The 18,487-nt window shown below is 39.8% G+C and overlaps 4 protein-coding genes across 5 annotated transcripts in view; 1 reads left to right on the plus strand and 3 right to left on the minus strand.

Moving 5' to 3' along the window:
* tpk1 (thiamin pyrophosphokinase 1) overlaps positions 1 to 3,976 on the plus strand; it is an 80,295-nt gene extending 76,319 nt beyond the window's left edge. The window contains exon 9 of the mRNA XM_005912062.2: positions 3,276 to 3,976. Within this exon, the coding sequence (XP_005912124.1) occupies positions 3,276 to 3,421 (146 nt within the window). The 3' untranslated portion in view covers positions 3,422 to 3,976. The remainder of the gene's footprint in view (positions 1 to 3,275) is intronic.
* A 118-nt stretch (positions 3,977 to 4,094) lies between these two features.
* Positions 4,095 to 5,402, minus strand: sec61g (SEC61 translocon subunit gamma). The gene is made up of 3 exons (XM_014332624.2): positions 5,299 to 5,402; positions 5,018 to 5,120; positions 4,095 to 4,267 (listed from the first exon to the last, which is right to left on the minus strand). The coding sequence occupies exons 1-3, from the start codon at positions 5,390 to 5,392 to the stop codon at positions 4,258 to 4,260; spliced, it is 207 nt and encodes a 68-aa protein (XP_014188110.1). The 5' UTR covers positions 5,393 to 5,402; the 3' UTR covers positions 4,095 to 4,257.
* A 588-nt stretch (positions 5,403 to 5,990) lies between these two features.
* zgc:112332 (uncharacterized protein LOC553712 homolog) lies at positions 5,991 to 13,152 on the minus strand. 2 transcript variants are annotated; one of them, XM_042213532.1, is made up of 7 exons: positions 13,049 to 13,152; positions 12,032 to 12,147; positions 9,949 to 10,104; positions 9,554 to 9,658; positions 8,188 to 8,397; positions 7,369 to 7,561; positions 5,991 to 7,179 (listed from the first exon to the last, which is right to left on the minus strand). In XM_042213532.1, coding segments are annotated over exons 1-7 (885 nt in total). In that variant the 5' UTR covers positions 13,051 to 13,152; the 3' UTR covers positions 5,991 to 7,076. The 2 variants fall into 2 exon arrangements, with proteins under 2 accessions (XP_042069466.1, XP_005912123.1); XM_005912061.3 differs by lacking the exon at positions 13,049 to 13,152 and adding an exon at positions 12,550 to 12,663.
* Positions 13,011 to 18,457, minus strand: si:dkey-73n8.3 (uncharacterized protein LOC100150965 homolog). Its single transcript, XM_005912060.3, has 7 exons — positions 15,763 to 18,457; positions 15,546 to 15,661; positions 15,002 to 15,157; positions 14,794 to 14,898; positions 14,415 to 14,624; positions 13,817 to 14,009; positions 13,011 to 13,183 (listed from the first exon to the last, which is right to left on the minus strand). The coding sequence occupies exons 1-7, from the start codon at positions 15,774 to 15,776 to the stop codon at positions 13,081 to 13,083; spliced, it is 897 nt and encodes a 298-aa protein (XP_005912122.1). The 5' UTR covers positions 15,777 to 18,457; the 3' UTR covers positions 13,011 to 13,080.
* Between the last annotated feature and the right edge of the window lie 30 nt (positions 18,458 to 18,487).

Raw genomic sequence — 18,487 nt, forward strand, 5'->3', positions numbered from 1 at the left:
TGTTTATTCTATTACTCTTGTTCTCTTCTGCTTGTTTTCTTTTTTCTTTCTCAGCAGGTGATCGATATATGCATTTTTTTTTTTTTTCTGCCCATTCTGTTGGTTTTTGTTTTTTGCCCTTCTCCCCCGTCCCTCTTCTCAGCTGTTTCTCTTTCCCTCTTTCTTTCTCCCCTTCTTTCCCCCAGTCAAGTCTGTCCCGTATTCAGTAAGTGAAAATGAAATAAACAATAAAAGGTGAATCAAATGGACCATTACGGCAAGGCTGGGATGGTCAATTTGGTAAAGTAAATCCGTTGGGCATCTTTCTTTGGGCATCTTAGACAACAATTCTGATGGCAAAAGAGCCAAACAGGACAGGCAAAAAAAAAAAAAAAATCAATGTGGTTTGCAAGGTGCTGTTTAGCTCTTTCACTTAAATATATCATGTTTGCATGTTTTCTTGTCAGCGAGACTTTTGAGGTTGCTGCTTTTTGAAGTTAAGGCAGTTTTGCTTCCACAAAATTCTAAAATTGATATTTTAATAGAGCAGAAATAATTTCCCAAGGAAAAAAGAAAGACCTGCTTGCAGTGTGATTTATAGTACTAATGAGAACTCATCCTCCAACTTACTCTTAAACACTGATCATAGCACACTTGACACCAAGCAGGCAAACCAGAGAATTAAATAAAGATGGATTTAAGAAACCAAAAACAAATGGAAATTTAAAAAAAAAGAGAGGCTGCTGTGTCTTGCTTTGTGAAAGTGTTCAGACATGAACGGGTCAAAGCTTTCCAAAAGAAAGAAAAAAACCTTCCTCCATTCAGATCTTAAAACCACATTAACTGTTTTTCCTTCATTAACACAACTGAAGTAGATTTTTGCAAATTTACTAAACTGAAGGTTCAGAAATTTCTTAAGTAGTTAATTTGCTGCAGATGTTAAGGACACAGTACCAGCTAAAAGTGAGGAAATAACAAAAAGCCCCAGGTGTAAATCTCCTACCGTGAGCGTAGCCTTTTCATATTAGACACGACTGAATAGCTCCATTCCCTCAGTGTTTGTCAGCTCAGCTTGTTCAGAGCTAATGCAGCGTAAATAAATGTAACGCTTAATGGAAAAAGTGACGTGCAAATTCACATTTTTTGTCATTCGGGGCTATTGAAGCATGATCAGTGATTTGTTATTTTGCCTAGATTAATATTCACAGTACTGTGCAAAAGTCTTGAGCCACCCCTCACATTTTCCTTCCAGTGAGACAGACTGTTGTTATTTATTCATTTATTGTGAAAGCGGTCTGGATCCAGTAGTTATCCAGGCTTTCTTGGGGTCTTTCAAATGTTTTTTTGTTTTGTTTTTTGACATCGGCTGCTTTTTCTCTCATTTTCAGTCCAGTCCTTTTACCTGACCATTTTCGAAGGAGTGCTTCTCATTTAAACCTAAGAAAAGCACCTAACTCTATTTAATAACCAGTTTTATGTTTACATGTAACAGACGAGTGAGCAAAGAATCAATTTAAACATTTATCTTTAGGCATTTTATTACTAGCCTGCTTAAACGCACAATTTGTTTGGATTTCTGTAGCTGAATCTGTGAAAAAATACCAAAGATGACAGTTTGATAAGCATAAAATAATTTTTTTTTGCACTAGCCAGGTGATTCACAAAGAGCCCTTAGCAGAAAACCTTTATATATCTCATGGTGGTGTGCAGTACATTCTTAAAAAAAAAAGAGGTAAGAATCTGGACAAGTGGAGGACAAAAGAAGAATTGGCAAGACTAAAAAACTATGTACAGCAGATGATCAGTGTCTGACAGCCATGTCCTTAAGAGACAGGAAATTATCCAGCAAAGATCTGACACAGGACCTGAAAGACCCATCAGGACCTTCTACTGTTTGTCAAAAACAACATTAGACATGGTCTCAGGGGAAGGGTGGCTGTCAAGAAGCCATTCTTAATGAATTGAAACACATCTAGAAGGCTGAGGTATGCCAAATTACACAAGAATTGGACTGAAAATCATGGCATGATGATTTGTTTGGCTCAAATCATTGGCAGCATGTGGAGGAGGTCACGAGAGAGGTGAACAGTGAGTGTTTACGGCCATCAGTAAAACACAGAGGCAGCATTGTCATGGTTTGGTGCTGCATTTCATACAGTGGTGTTGGAGTTCTTGTTAAAACTGATGGAGTTAACACACCATTCAGTACCATTTGAAAAGTATCTGCTTCATTTTTCAGCATAATAATGTTGAAAAAATGACAATCCCGAACCAACCTGGAGAGAAAACCACAGTGGACCGCTATCACTGATTAAATGGCCTTCTCAGAGCCCAGGCCGCAAAATGTTTAAAGCACTGTGGGATCATCTCCACAGAAAAATAAACAAAAGTCAGCCGACATCCAAGGAAGAGCTTCCAATGCCATTTAAGAAGCCCGGAGAACTATTCCTAAAGACTATGTAAACAAAGCAAGAAAGGTGGTCCTAGCAGATGGTGACTTTGAAGCTTGTCAGTTTTTGCCTTATGTATTGTATTTCCATCTATGTTTGTCATGTTTCAGTGAATTACTGTATGTATTATTTTAAAGCAAAATATAAAGATGTAAAAAGCAGTATTATGTTCTTAACAATGTGATTGGTTTTGCACCAGTCCTCTTCATACCCTGCTGTGTTCTTAAGATCAGGTCTAAAGCTTAGTGGGAGTCAGTGTAAGGAGGCTAAAATGAATTTAGTTCTCTACAGCAAAAGGCTAAATAAGTTCCCAATAAAGGACCAGCAGATGGCAAAATTTGTCTTACAGTGGGTTGCATGGATACTGAGTTTCCTAATTTGACCACTTGAGGACACTGTTGGACAGCTGCTTTAGTCAAATCATTTGTCGTTTTTGGGAAAGTACTGAAGGCTTGTTGTGTATAAAATCACAAAACAAAAGAAAATGTGGTATGTGACTTGTATATCCTAGTGGTTACCTTCCCTGCTACTGGCAATTAAAATGAGGACATAACTGTAATGACTGTGATTACTGCAGTAATCACAAAGTAGGAATATTCAAGACCCTTTGTGGATTTGGCTGTAAAACCACGTGTGGCCTCACACGGCTTTACACAATCCAAAGTCATGCGGACCACCCTGCCTCACAATTGTTATCCAAGACCATGTTGATCCAGACCACTTCTCAAAAAGAAAAAGACTCTGGCATGCAGCAATATAATGAACAGCCAAAGAGCATTAAGTGTGGTGTCACTTGGTCTGCCATTAGTATTGTGTGTAATTGTTATTTCTGTCTCCTCTGTCCAGATAATGACGTCCTGCAGTTTGGCAAGCTAGTAAGCACCTCCAACACTTATGAGCCCACTGACCCCGGAAAGCCCAGGAAGGCCGTAACTGTGACCACAGACCAGCCTCTTCTTTGGAGCATGGGCATCGGTAAAAACGGGGAATGACAAAGAAGAGAAATCTTTCTTAATGGAAGTGAAAAATGTGGAATTGTGACCTAGTTTCTCCAGATCAGCTACGGGAAAAAAAAAATCTCAGGTTTTACACATTTGAACAGGCTTTTTAATTTTTGTTCGCTCAGATATAAATGAAAAATCTAATGCTGAAAATGGACCATTATTTGAGCCATCAGAAAAGGTTCAGAATACTAGCAGTCTAGTTTTTAAATGTTTTGGCTAATTGGTTTTTAATTTAGTTTTTAATTTTCTTTGCTGTAACCATGGTGACCACTGTCTTTTGAATAACATACTCAAACCACAATAGTCGTGAATGCCAAATTATTACTACTCTGATGGTAACGTGAAGTGGCACTATACAGTTAAACTCTATTCCTACCTTGAGCTTCTACACTGTAGTGTTAAATTCAAAATGAACAATTCTGTTTTAATATCTGCACATTATTGCCTACGTGTGTCCAGATATCCAGTTTGCATAGCAGCATCCTGCGTGTGCCTTTGAGGTCAAGACGATTGGCCTGCCTTCTGTGGCTGTTAGCAATCTCTATGGATTAAATCGAATTGAGAACGCCTAATTAAAAGTGCCTTTTGATTGCAGATTTACAAAAGGTAAAAACCAAGCTACTGTAAAAAGGTGCTGTGTTGATAGAGTAGACGGGACAGATCAGATTTCCAATTATTTTTATTTACACAGTGACATATAAATGTTGAGCACAGAATGTAAAAATGCCATCCCGACAATCCCCCCCTCCCCCCCAATCACACCAGCTGTTAACACTGCACCGCCATCTCCTGTCCCCACAAGATGAAGTCTGAGTGATCAGGACCTAACCGCCACTAGAAGGAAAAACAGAGAAGGGGATGTTAAGTTGGAGAACACAAATGCACCTTATTTTTCACATATTCTCACTTTTTATAACAGCCTAAGCAGTATTATTATGCTGTCTTCTACTGTACACAAACAACTGCCAACAGTACAGGTGTGACTTTTTAAATCCTGTGTTTTGTGTAATAAAAATGATTAATCACTGGAAGAGTTTGTGTCATTTTATCATCCATTTAATGAAATTTACATACAAGAGAAACTTGATCAGAGACTTAAATAAAAGATGCAATCATGTTAAATTTGTCTGTGGAAATATAGTATTAGTAGCAGCTATAACATATGACTGTAACAATTAATGGTAGAGCCATAGTGATTCACAAGATTCAAGGGTGACGGCAGAAATTCTGGATCAAAGTGCAGTATTTTTTCATTATAAAATTAAGACATTACAGGAGTTTTAAAATAAAAATACATATATATTGTACTGAGTGAAATTGAGGATGAACTTAGATAACAACAAGTAAAGGCAGATGATAATGAGAAGTGGGTCTGGATCAGTAAGTTACCCTCATTGTCTGTAGAGTCATCACTGACTTCAATTTTGAATGACCAGCTGTACTCAGATTGAGAGGAATACAAAGGAAAACCCTAACCCCCCAAATTATCAGTGAGCCAGATGAGAGCACGTTTTAGACGATGTTATCTAAAAATTGTTCGGAGACAGTCTGCGTGATGCTGTTTATCATAAATTGTTTACTTACACAATGATGTTGTTGATGGGGATGTGAATGAGCTTGACAAAGAAACCAATGAATCCCATGATGGCAAACCCAATCGCTGTGGCCATTGCAATCTTCTGAAATTCTGGGTGAGGGCAAAAATAATCATTGTTAAAAATACTGGAAATAATACAATGTCCCTATTAAAGAATTGAGCTCTTTGGATCCGGAAATTGCTAGTCAATTGGTTCAAATTTATATATTCATTTTCGTTTCCAGCAAACAAAGGCTAGCCGACATAAATAAAAAGAAACAACACCCACCTTTTCTGTCGGGTTTTGTGCACCTCTTAACGAGCCTGATGGAGTCTTTCACGAACTGCCGGCCGGGCTCAACAAACTGCATAACCTGATCCATGGTGCTTAGTCTGAAACAACACAAGTCAATCTTAAAGCTGGGACTGGTTTCAGTGCTGACGTTGACTTAAGCTATCCGAGCTTTAACAACTTTGTTATTATAAATATACTGTATATATTCTCATTTTCTAAGAAAGAAACAAAAAATACGATAAAAACAAGCATGCGAAGCTGATTTTAAGTCAGTTATGTTACGTTAATTTAATTAAAACTCGACCTCAGCTAACGCTATCCTAAGATATGCTAACTATTATGGCGACGTAGCGTTATGTTGGCAATAAACCTCGACATGTAAAACAAAATCAAAAGGTTCCAACCCAACTATAGTTGGTTACATTTATCTGATGAAAAATACACATGTGTATTTAAAAGCGGCAGTTAGCTTACCTATTTCCTACGTGATGTTTAGTAAGAAAGTCGGAGAAGTGAGAGCCACGTAGCTACGACACAAATCACCCCCTTGTACAGAAAGAGCTGACGTAGACTTTAGGAGCGCATGCGTATTGTATTCTATGCGCTGTTATCATTCTCTGCACCGCCCCCTGCAGGCGGGGAGGTGTTCTTAACGATTACACTTTCTGGAGTCGACAGGCAGAAGGAAGAGAGGAAGACCTCAAAGAAGATCCATGAATGTAATGGAGCTGGCTATAAAGAGGATTGGTGTGATACTGTAAGATCATATATCCCATCGAAGTTGTGCTTTATTTACATATTTGGGCAAGCAAACATTTGTAGCCATCATCCCAGAAACACATTAATAGCAATAGACTGAAAAATGAAAAACAATCAAGATAATAAACAAGTCTTTAGTCGAGGACTAGAATTAGGTATAGAAAAACAAGTTTATCCCCTTTAATAAAGATAAAACACTCTAGCAGACAGCAAACTGGCAATGATTTAGTCACTTTCACAATTAAAATAAATAAGAAAACTAAATAGTTACAAAGGAATATAGGGCCCCTAAATTTATCACATATTTAAATCCATAAAATTACAATCAGGGGTTCTAGATCCTTTTTTTCAGAGACTGTATATCTAAATCAGAATGCACACATTGTTCAGACAGATTACTGGTCATGGGCTTATCTTATTCCACATTCCTTAGGCACTAAATCCTCCCTCATGTGATGCAGATTAAGATGTGATTTCTAAACAGCATTCTGACATTTGCTTTATAATGACTTTTCTTTCCTTTCTTCATTATACTTAGCCTACTCATCTCAGTGTCATAGTGTCAAAGCACACATGTCACATCACATAACATGTCTATAGGTTACATACGAGCAAAATATTGCAATGTAGTTGTTACTCTTACATGCTGACACTTACAACCATATGTGTCCATGCTGTAAATAGTTCTTTCTACTGTTAGGAGGAAAGGTAGAACTGCAAGCATTTATAATGATCTGAGTTTTACTGATCAGAACCAGATCCACACTTTGCTCTATCTCGCTGTTCAAGACTGGAATGAACAAGATATGCCCTCACAGAAATAAGCATCATGCACTTTTTAATAACACTTTTTCCCACCAAAACATACAATGTACAGCTTTTTTAGATCATTTACAAAATAAAATGGTCTTTGGAGCAATCCTGTTACTTTTCTTTTAAACAGTAACATTAATACATGTATAAAAGTGCTTAGCAGTGCTGTTTAAAGTATGATGTTTTCACACACAGTGTCTTCACTGCCAGGTGATGCCGAGCATGTTACAGCTGACCTCCCACAGTTTCTGCGCCAAGTCATCATCAGAGGCGGTTCTTGAGCACCTTGCAGGGGCGCAGTCACTGCACACACAAAGAAACAGAAAATGAGAATTACACACTATGCACTGCATTTATGTAACTTATAAAAAATGGGGAAAAAACATTACATCAAGTGTAACTTTTCCTTTATTACCAGGTAGAAACACTGGGCACGGTAACACCGGCACTCTAAAAGCTCTTGCGGTTAACTGAAATATTGGGACTGTGTACCTGAAGTACCCTCCACTCAGGCTCTCTAGACCTGGCTCTGCAGCACAGTAAATGGTAGTCTGCGCTCCCTCCACTGTGGTCTTGGTAAAAACCTTGAAGATCTTCACCGCCACTTGGATACATTGGTGCTGGTGCCTCCACAGGTCAGACTGAACCACCCCTGGGTGCAGAGAGAAGACGCTCACCCCTGTACCTGCAACACAAATGCAAGCACATACAAATGCTGCCAAATAACATGTGCTAACAATTGTCACCTGCTATTTATATGTGCATGTTGGGATTTTAAGCGAGGTTTGTAACATTTTTTTTCAAGCAGTCCCTACAGTGAATATAGTTTTTTTTATTTTTAATGAAAACAACAACAGACAAGTTAGCCTTTGTTAAAACACCTTCAGTTTATTTCTGAGTTAATGGACTGAGCTCTACTCCTGGAGGATTAAAGAGAGCATTCAAGTGGAAGTGGGACTCAAATGTAACTGTTGGCAGATGACGAAGGCAGACAGGTACTGACATAGGCAAGTATTTCTGCAAGTTACTCAGGGTGACGTTAATAGAAAGTTTAAGCTTGTTGCTGCCAGACTGTTGTTATGTAAAAATGTAAAAAAAAAAAAATCTACTTCCTTGACTCAACAGCACAACTTCATCCCATTAGTCAGATTCCATGACTCTGAGTCTCTCAGCAAAACCCGCCTACACGATGTCTGCACATGCTCCACTTTTACACATTTCTGTGGCCATATCATGGCTGTAAGATACCCATGTGTTATAGCCTTCATTCCTCATGATGCACATTTGGATATTCCTTTTCTAAAAGCTCACCTTGCAACCTTTTTGCGAGTGAGCGTGCAAAGAGGACGTTAGCCAGTTTGCTCTGTCCGTAGGCCTTCATGGCATCGTAACTCTTCTCACTGTTGATATCATCCAGTCGAAGCCCAGTCCAAGTATGGGCCACCGATGCCACCACGACAATACGGGCCGGAGCAGAACGCTTGATGAGGTCCAAGAGTAAGTAAGTCAGCAGGACGTGACCTGATGAAAACAATTAGAACACCTTTTCTTGTTAATTTATTAACAAAGCAAACCCAGCAATTAATGTGTAGTGTATGTATAATAACCCTTTTAACAAATATAATTAGTTTTACTAATTTGCAAAAAGGACACATAAGGAAACTGTACCAATCACATCAGTGACTAGCTGTGCTTCTTGTATACCTGTTGCTGGAATTTGTGTGGTTGTTTCTCATATGCAACATAAAGTAGCTCTTCCTGTGGAGTTTATAAAAAAGCCAGCCACCTGACTGAGAACAATCTAAAATCTGACTCCATTTAGACAACCAAACCTGGCCACCCTCGTTTTCAATTTACATGGCACTCTACAACCGCAGGAGTCGCAATCTCAAGCAAATCTCGTGGTTTTTTTCCTACTCCTTCTTCCTTGCTGTGAGCTTTCTGCTTAGAAGTCAGAAAGTTTACATTATCACCGGATATTATTCCTGCTGATGTGGTAAACAGTGTGTCACCCAATACAATGCATGCCAAGAAGTTTTCTTTTTCTTTTTTTGTTTGCAAAACGTTGAGGGACTCTTCTTGATCTTAATAAGAGCATTTTTCTTTACTGTTTTTTCATTAATTCCCATTTTGCGTAACAATATCACTGTTTAAAAGAGCATGTGAACACATAAAGAATGTGCCAAAGTGCACAGGTTTATTTCTGGATATTTGTACATGTCTGTGTGTTTGCATATGTGTGTGGGAGACCATGCTGGAGCACAGAGTGTTCCCGCTCCGTCAGCCTGAGACAAAAATAACATGGAGGAAAACATCACCTAGGAAGAATCCATGGTCCAATAAAGGAGGAAACACTGGCAGCAGCAACTCTAGTTCATTGTCCTAGCTTGGTGAGATGTGTTATTAATGCCAGATTTAAAATGACCTTTTTCACTATGAAAATACGCCTGTCACCAGGCAAACTTAGCATAAATTCAGTCAGAGGCACAATGTAACTGTCAGCTGTTCACGTTAAAGTAAACTGACAAATCTAAGCTGTCAGAAAAAGTTGTAGCCAAGCAAACTTTGTAAACATATTTAATGACTGCTTCTAAATATGAAACATGAGCCTTAATTTCAAAACAAAAAAGAGGCGTAAAAATGCAGACAGAACAATACAAAACTGAGAGTAACTTACCCAAGTGATTGACACCTAGCTGCATTTCAAACCCATCAGCCGTCTTGGAGTAGGGACACATCATAATGCCTGCGTTGTTTATCAGGATATTCACTTGTTTTTCCTCTGGAGAAAAAAACCAAAAAACCACACAAACTGATAAAGATTGGGTATAAAATTTCATATGTACCGAATACACTTCATATCTGATAAAACAACTGGTTTTAAATTCAAATGCTTTTACAGTATGCCTCTAATTATCGGCAGCAGAGGCAGTGGAGGGGCTGAACAAACAGGGATTTATACATCAGCCCTGCAATTAGTGAGCCCTGTTTGCTTGAAGAGTGCATTACTCCTTAAGAGGCATACAAGTATGCTCTTGAAAGGAAAAGTGGATTTTAAAAAAAAGCATATACCTTTGATAACAACTTCAGCAAAGGCCCTGATGGACTTGGTGTCAGACAGATCAAGTTTCCTGATGACCACGTTCTCATTTCCTGTGTCTTCCAAAATGTCCGTCCGTGCCTCCTCTGCCCTCTCGAGGTCTCTGCACGCCATGATGATGCGTGCACCTAAAAAGTAAGATCCACAGAGCACAAGCTACTGACAAATAGTATAATAAAATACAGTCTCTCACTACAGAGTATCAGTTTAGGTGAGCACAGGGACCTTAAATCACCCCAAGTTTCATTAGGAAAGACTTGACCCACATCATATTCTTGAAAGTGTGAAATTTCACTCTGAGCTCACATCCTGTTTTTGGCAACAAATGATTTTTATGCACCCCATAACAGCCATTTTCACAGCAGTTGTATTGTACTACCCTAATACTTGAACAGTAGAGTTCAAAAGATTCCCAAACTTAAAACTACAAAAAAAGCTTTGCTCATTTGGTGGGATACAAAAGCTCCCAGCATTAAATGAAGAACCTTAATCTTTCAGGGTTCTTCAGATTGTCCTCTAATGTTTTCTAAGCTCTTACTCAGCATCTCATTTAGCCAACTGCTCCACTCGAACAAACACAAGACCCTCTCGATTGTGTCGTTCTCATTTGCTTCTGACACAAATTACCATGCATTCTTCTTAATGAGCACAGAAGGGGGGGGGGGGGGGGGGGGGTTTGAGGACACATGCACCCACCCTTTCTTTCACCCATATGCAGGCACAAATATGCACACACACATACACACACGCTCTCCTGCAAACACACTCACACATATGCAAAATAGCTGCTGCGCCCAGTAATTATAGAAGATGGGAGCCATTAGCTAGTTGTAATATAGCATCTCCATCCTATTGCTGCCGTCTTTGTTTCCATCCTGAGGACCAAACTATTCCCACATCAACAGGGATGGCGAGTTCATACAATTAAATAAAATAGTAAACAAACAGTGAGAGTCAAGTCCAAGAGGCGTGTACTGAGTCACGTCCAAGATCTTTCAGCAGATGATTTTTTTTTTCACATGCGCAAATCATCTGAGTATGTAATAAAAAGCAAAAATGGCTTGAGTCAGTTTTGATCATAGAATGATTATTCACACTCAGTATGATATGTAATTGTAACAGTCTTTCCTGATTTCACTTCATAAACATTAAATTTCACATGGACAGCTTCCTTTGACAACTCATTACGTGGACCAAAAAGTAAAATAAATTAGTAAATGATAATAATAATAAAATAAATTTCGATCAAAATCATAACAAACGATTGACAATGTTGAGATGCAGTGCCTGAAGGAATCGCTTCTCGTTATCAATCTTTCCAAATCCAATCATGTTGTCATCACATTGTTGCATAATCCAGTTTACTGAAAGATGATGCTGTGCCTCCTTCTACTTTGTTTTAAGGCTGGGAATCTAGTTTTATTATTATTACTATGGGTTATTTTATACTGGTGCCAGTGTAAATTTAAAAAAAAATTACATGTTGGTTGTTCTTAAACTGAGGAAGGTGTATGTGGCATGCTGTGTCCGTCATGATGCAGATGGCTGAACAAACTGAGTCTTGTATGCAGAACCAGCTTTCATATTACTCACTATGTGTGTGTGTGTGCATGTGTGTGTGTGTGCATGTGTGTGCACGACTGCTAGATGCACTGTCTTTGTTTCATGTCTGGCCCTGCAGGGGACCCTCACAATGCTCCCTCTGTCCCTGCGACGCCTCATCTGTCTTCAATTTCTGACAGTCGTCTGGAATCATTGAAACATTAACCAAGATGCTCATTTTAAAAAAATATATTAAAAAACAAAACAAAACAAAAAACCCCACAAATTTTTATCTATATTTTTATTCAGATTCATGATAGACTTGGGTATGCCAAGCAAGTTGGACCTAGCCCAATCACATAAGTGTTCTTAGTGCTTAAATCACGAGGTCAGAGTGGGATATGCACTGTAAGTCACAGCCTGCCAGTTAGTGTAAATTAAAGAGGCAGGCACACGTCTGAAAACCTGATAGACAGAGGCAGATGGAGAAAGACCCGCAGCTGGGCACAGTACCTCTTCTTGCCAGGTCCTTGGCAGTTTCTTTGCCTATACCAGTGTTGGCTCCAGTGATGACCACTGTTTTCCCATCTAACCTCTCCTCAGAAGACCAGTGGTTACAGCACACACCCCTGAACAAGAGGCAAGTAAAAGCATTGATTATATATTTTTCCTTAAAGTTTTAAAGACCTGATCTTTATTTGGACACAAAAGAGTCTATAAATCAGCACATGCTCTCATACTAACTATTCAACATCAGACTTACACATACTGCATCTGTAACAGAGTATATTACATCAGTTGGTTTCCAGAATAATTGCGCAAGTCGTCTAAACAGATTCATGCTCAAAGCTCTTTTTTCCGTTTTCAAAATTTGCATAAAAACACCAATAAAACCACGACGCAAATCACTCTGCAAAATCTGGTGACACAGTGGATAATCTTCAAATATCTCACACTGCTGGTATTATTAGAGCCAGCTACCTAACCTTTAACGTTTTCTGCAGGCTCTATTTTATGTATTTTTCTCCTACCTGCAGTACATTCTTCCTCAAAGAGCAACAGGTTTCCACCTTAGGACCTCTGCGACAATACAGCTCCTTTCTCCGCCACAACACTTTATCAGCGGGTTCCGTGCTTTTCATCTGTCAGCCACCTCTCCTCGTTTTCTTTTGCGTATAGGTGCCGGGGCCAATCAGGGGCGGGCTGACGCATAATTGATTCACAAGTTACAGGCTGTGGGAGCAGCCGGCTCTCCTGCCGCCTCCTGCTGTCGGAGAGACTCGAGTTATGGGGTTAGCTGAGGCGAGAGTGTGATAATTCACCACTGCGGTGTGTGATACCACCGAGAACGTGGAAAAACCCAAAGTTAAAACGTGCCTCACTTCACTATGTAGCAGCATGCCAGAGCTAAAATCCTAATGATGTAAGAGTCTAATAAAAACGGGAAGTCTGTTTTTTTTTCACTCATAAACGGACACACAAGGACACACAATGCTATATCAGGGATGTTTCTTTATTGGAAGCTGTTACATTTGTCTTAGCCTTCAGATCAAAGGTGAAGTTTATCTCCAGCGGATGCCCAACAGGTGGCAGCTCACAGCCCACAGCTTCAGGGCTGTGCCGTCATCCTGGCCGGCATTGGAGCTCTCTGCTCTGGAGCAGTTACTGTGGGGAAAGGGGTGAATGGACAATACATAAGCACATCGTTTAAGTGAGCTATATATTTCCATTGCTGTAACATAAAGTGCACTAAAACATGTGATAATTAAAATGTAATCAGCTGATAGTTAGAAGATAGTAGATAAAATAGAGACACAATTGGATAACTGTAAGGTAATATTTGGTGCATTACCACGTGTAAATTAATCAAACTCCACACTTTCTTCATTGATCATTACATTTCTAATTTATTCTTTTTCGTTACTTCAGGTAGTTACTCATTGCTTCAGGGCTGCATGACCATCAACAGACTCGGTTTAAAATGTATCAAATGTGAGTTATAGCCATGGGTGGAGATACAGTATTTTCCGGTCGTGCTGAGCGATTTGGAGACTGAAAAACAGATAACGCTGTTCTTTCTAAGAAAGGTGCATATTATAAAATATTTATTATCTAACGAATCACTTATACAGAATGACTCATAGATCTTTAGTAATTACCCATTAATTAGTGTATTAAGAATTATTCGGATGATATCGATGAATGGCTCCTCTTGTCTTTCATGATTCTTTAATCACACCTGTTTTATAGCGATTAAGCAAGTTTTTGTCTGTAATTGTAAATAGTTTTCACGCTGACCTGTAGTATCCTCCAGTGACCAGCTGATTCTCAGGAGTGACGGTACAGTAGATGGTGGTGTAGGCTCCCTCTGCTGGGGTCCTGATCAGAAACCCGAAGTTCTTGACTATATCCAGAAGAGGGCGCCTTATATACCTTAAAATGTCAGTGTTCACGAAGCCGGGGTCAACTGAGTAGGCTGTGATACCTAGAACTGGAGGGATTGGTATAAATATTATTTATCCAACCTGAAATGAAGCAGATCCTTGATAACAGCTTGTAGTCACACATGAGTGGACACATCAGTAAAGTAAAACACCCAGAATATATAGTTTCACTTGATTTAGAAAAAAAAAAGTTACAGAAAGCCTTGACTCATATCTGGGAAGAAATGACAGCATTATTAGTGAATGAGGAGCGATTTGCTGGGCAACAATTAAGTCTTTAACACAACTTATTTCCCTGTGCTCTGATGTCGCCCAGAGCGGTTGTGGTTGAGGCATGGGACTCTCACACTGTTGAGATAAGATCCGTTTTCTCCTTGCATAAGGAAGGCGAGGTAGACAGGCAAAAGACGACACATAATGACTAGATAATATTTCAGTCTCTGCGTCCCTACCCTCTGTCCTTTTGGCCAGCTCTCTGGTGAACAGGACATTAGCCAGCTTGCTCTGTGCGTAGGCCCTGAAGTGATGGTAATCCTTCTCCCCTTTCAGATCATCAAAATGGATCTTGCCAAAGATGTGAGCTGCTGATGACAGGTTGATGACCCGAGATGGGGCCGAGTGCTTCAGCAAGTCCAGCAGCAGAAAAGTCAAGAAGAAATGACCTAAATGGGTGGTAGGAGAGAAAAAGGCGAGGAGTTTTAAGCCACCACTGATCACATATTTAGCAGTAACAACAGGAGCTGACTGACAACTCATCTGCTCTTTTGCTAAAGTCTGTTTCAATCTAACATGTTTGTCATTAACTAAACCTTGTGTGTTTTTTCCTCCTACCCAAGTGATTGACTCCAAACTGCATCTCAATTCCATCCACTGTCCTGGCAAAAGGACACACAGCCACGCCTGCATTGTTGATCAGATAGTGAAGAGCTTTCTCAGCTGTGAAAACAGGATAATTGTTACCACCATCACAGTATTTAGAAGGAAAAAAGAATGCACGCACTACTCGGAAGTCCGCGTGTGTGTTGCGTGTGCCACCCACTGTTGTAGATATTCTCAGCAAACTGGCATATTGATTTGGTGTCAGCCAGATCCAGTTGCCTGGTGACTACCTTCGCTCCCTTCACCTCCCTCATGACGTCGCAAGCAGCTTGCTCTCCCTTCGCCATGTCTCTGCACGCCAAGATCACCCGGGCGCCTACAGGAGATTAATTCCTCTTGTTTGCGTGTACATGCATGTTTGACATTTGAACAAGATAGCACGATTTCAACACATATGTCTGGGCCAGTTTGGCAGTCTTTGTGTCGTGGCAGTATGCTCTGAACTTAATCCCTCTGCCTGCCTTTGATTAACCAGTACCGATACATGAGTTCATTAGAATTATGCGTTATCATAAAATTCGACAGTTTATGTTTGAGTCACCTGATTGTATTTATTATATTTGCGGGAATAGGAAGCTTCAAGTGCACAAGTTCACAAGTACACTGAGTCACGCAGACGAGAAAGAATATGACAACAATTGTAAAGAAATTAGTTACTCATCATTGCATTTGCTGTCTTTACATGTGCAGCGCTGTTTGCTTGCCTCTGCTAGCCAGGTCTTTAACTGTCTCTTTTCCTATTCCAGCGTTGCCCCCCGTCACTATAGCTGTCTTCCCATCTAGACGTGTATCTGAAGACCATGTGGGGATGAAGAGAGACCTGTGGAGTGAGACACCTAAAGCCTTTATCTCAGATGGATGAATGAAAAGCTACCGTCAGACTTTTCCCCCGCTTTCTGGTTATGATGTATAAAAACTTACCTGATTGCTTGCATTTCCAAAGTAAAATAAAACTGCGATATCCCTACCCAAAAATTGTTTTCGCTGATGTTGAAAAGTCCCAGAGATGTAGAGGCACAGGACTGAGAGAGGAAGCAAACATGACCGCCTTTTAAATGGTAAGCTGTTGTCAGAAAGAAATACCCCTCTGTTGGAACTCATCACTGGTGCTAATCAATTAAGGTGGAATTTCAAGATAAGCGTCATATGATTGGTGATGCAGTATTTTAAAGAATCAAAGAAACAGAGAAGTATTTGTTTAAGAGGTTTCAGCTCAATAATGCGTACCAAACTAAGTATTTGAAATGACTCTGCAAACTAGATTTAAGACACTGAATCTTTATTTACTGTAAAAGGAAAGTAAACCCTTTTCAATTCTAAGGCTTTATAAATCAGGGATCAATAAAAATCCCTGGTCCTTAGCATGTCTTAATATAAGGCTGTTTAACGAGAACTAGCACTATCCCCTCACAGCAACAACATCCGGGGTTCGAATCCAGGCAGGACTCAGTGGAGTTTGCATTCACCATCCAAAGACAGGAATGGGGTTAGTTTAATTGGTGATTCTAAACTGGCCATAGGTGAGATTGTGAGTGTGAACGGTTTTCCGCCTCTCTCTGTGTTATCCCTGTGACAGACACAGAAAAAAAGACTCATCACAACCCCAGCAGGATGCCGAGGTCCTGCAAAACAAGGCCAAATAATCGCTCCTCCACCACCATGCGTAACACTTGGTATGAGGCATTTGTGCTGATATGCTGTGTTTGGTTTTCAAGAAATGTGGCATTGTGGATTAAGGCCAAACACTCTACTTTGGTTTCATCTGGTCAAAGGACGTTGCTTCAGAAGTTTGTGGTTTGTTCAGATGCAGCCGTGCCAACCTAAGCTGTTCTGCTTTGTTCATTTTAGAGAAAAGAGCGTTTGTCCTGCAACCCTTCCAAAAAAGTCATACTTTCCTTTTGAACAATAATGGCCCGATCTGAGTGCGTTTGCTCTCAGCAAGATTGGCAACTGTCTAGAATGTTTTGCAGTTGCCAATCTAGCTCACTGTGCTCAGTGATGGCCTTATAACCCTTTCCAGACTGATAGACAGCCTCTTTTAATCATTCGTAATATCTTTCCGCTATGGCATTGTGCTTCCACACAAACAAACAGCCAAAAGCCCTGCTTTTAGAGTTGCTCGCACTTACTGTGTGATGCTGATGTATTAATTACAAGCACTTGATCAGCATCACCTGGCTGCTACTTACACTCTTAATTCCTATGGAAGCATTAAAAGGGTGTGTTTAGCGTTTCACACACTATTTCTGCATTTTGCCTCAGTTTTCGTTGACACAGCGTATGCTCATATTTGTAGTTCTTCGCGGTTGTATTTATCTGATTTTTTCACATGACTGTATGTAGCTGTATTTACCTTTTCTCTGAAAATTTTCTTCCTTTTCTGCATTAGAATTATTATTATTACTGTCTATTATTACTGTGTCGTAGATGTAACAAAATCACAAGAGCAAATTTTTCAATTAAATTTGTAAGACACTCATTAAAAAGATTCTTATGTATAAAAATGTAAAAGTTCCACACAGTTTCATTTCATTATGTATTTATCAGCTACCATCTGCTGCTTCCATTCAAAGCAGTTCATCATATTTATATCCTCTCAAAAGCAAAATCATTATCTTTGAAGAAACTAGAAACTCCATCTGCTGTCAGTGCTGAGTAACGAATCTCAGCTGTAATGATCTTTTGCGAGTCTGCAGCTGGAATCCAAAACTTGCTTCCACAGGTGAGATGACTGTAATTTCAGCACATCAGCACTGTGGATTTTCTGGTGCTTTCCGCAGGTCTGCGCTGTCACCTGGTTACACCGACTGTCAGGTTATTAAACCAACAGCTGATTGGGCTTTTTCTCATGCCTCGAAAGTGCTCCAGTATGAAAGACAAACCCTTTCTCAAGAGCCCATTTCCTCTTTTCCAGTGATCTCGATTCCTCTTTTAAAATTGCAAGCAAATAAATAAGGTGGTACACAATAATATGTCTGTATGTCCGTTTAGAAATGCCTATACAAATGCAACAAACAGATGCATCTCGTTTCTTGTGTTGCTGAAACTGTAAAGATGAACATTTATCCATGATTTGTTGTCTTGTTTATCATCTTAACCTGCACTTACCACTAGGAGGCACACTATAGCAACACAAGGTGGTTGCTACCCTACATATAAGTCAAATGAAAGGCTGTTCTCTCACACATGAAAAGAAAAGAAAAAGCTGAAATCATTTAAATGTGCAGTCGGGCTCTGTGTTGGCCAGCCAGCCAGTTCTCATGTAAACCATGTGAAAGCTAGTCATAACTTCCTGTTTTCACAAACAACCATAAAATAAGCTGAGACAAGACGCACTCTTACACACATGCACACACACATATAAACATACTCCTGCTGACCCAAACCAGGCCCAAATGAGTGCTGCCAGTTCCTCTCATGTGGTCTCTCTGTGACGCTAGCTGGTCTGACTGCTAGATTAGTTTCTCCTCACAGCTGCTTGCCATCCCCGGGCCTGATGAAAGGCTGCCTGTCTGTCAACACAGGGACAAAAGCACAGAGGCCTTGCCACATGTGTAATTAGCATTGCTTCACAAAGATTATAGATCATCTTGTGGAGATAAATGAAGCCTTGGTTGTGTTTTGTCAATCTTCCCCCCCCCCCTAA

This window comes from Haplochromis burtoni, unplaced genomic scaffold (genome assembly GCF_018398535.1).
Source record: "Haplochromis burtoni strain Fernald_Lab_line unplaced genomic scaffold, NCSU_Asbu1 Contig_1, whole genome shotgun sequence".
NCBI classification, from domain to species: domain Eukaryota; kingdom Metazoa; phylum Chordata; class Actinopteri; order Cichliformes; family Cichlidae; genus Haplochromis; species Haplochromis burtoni.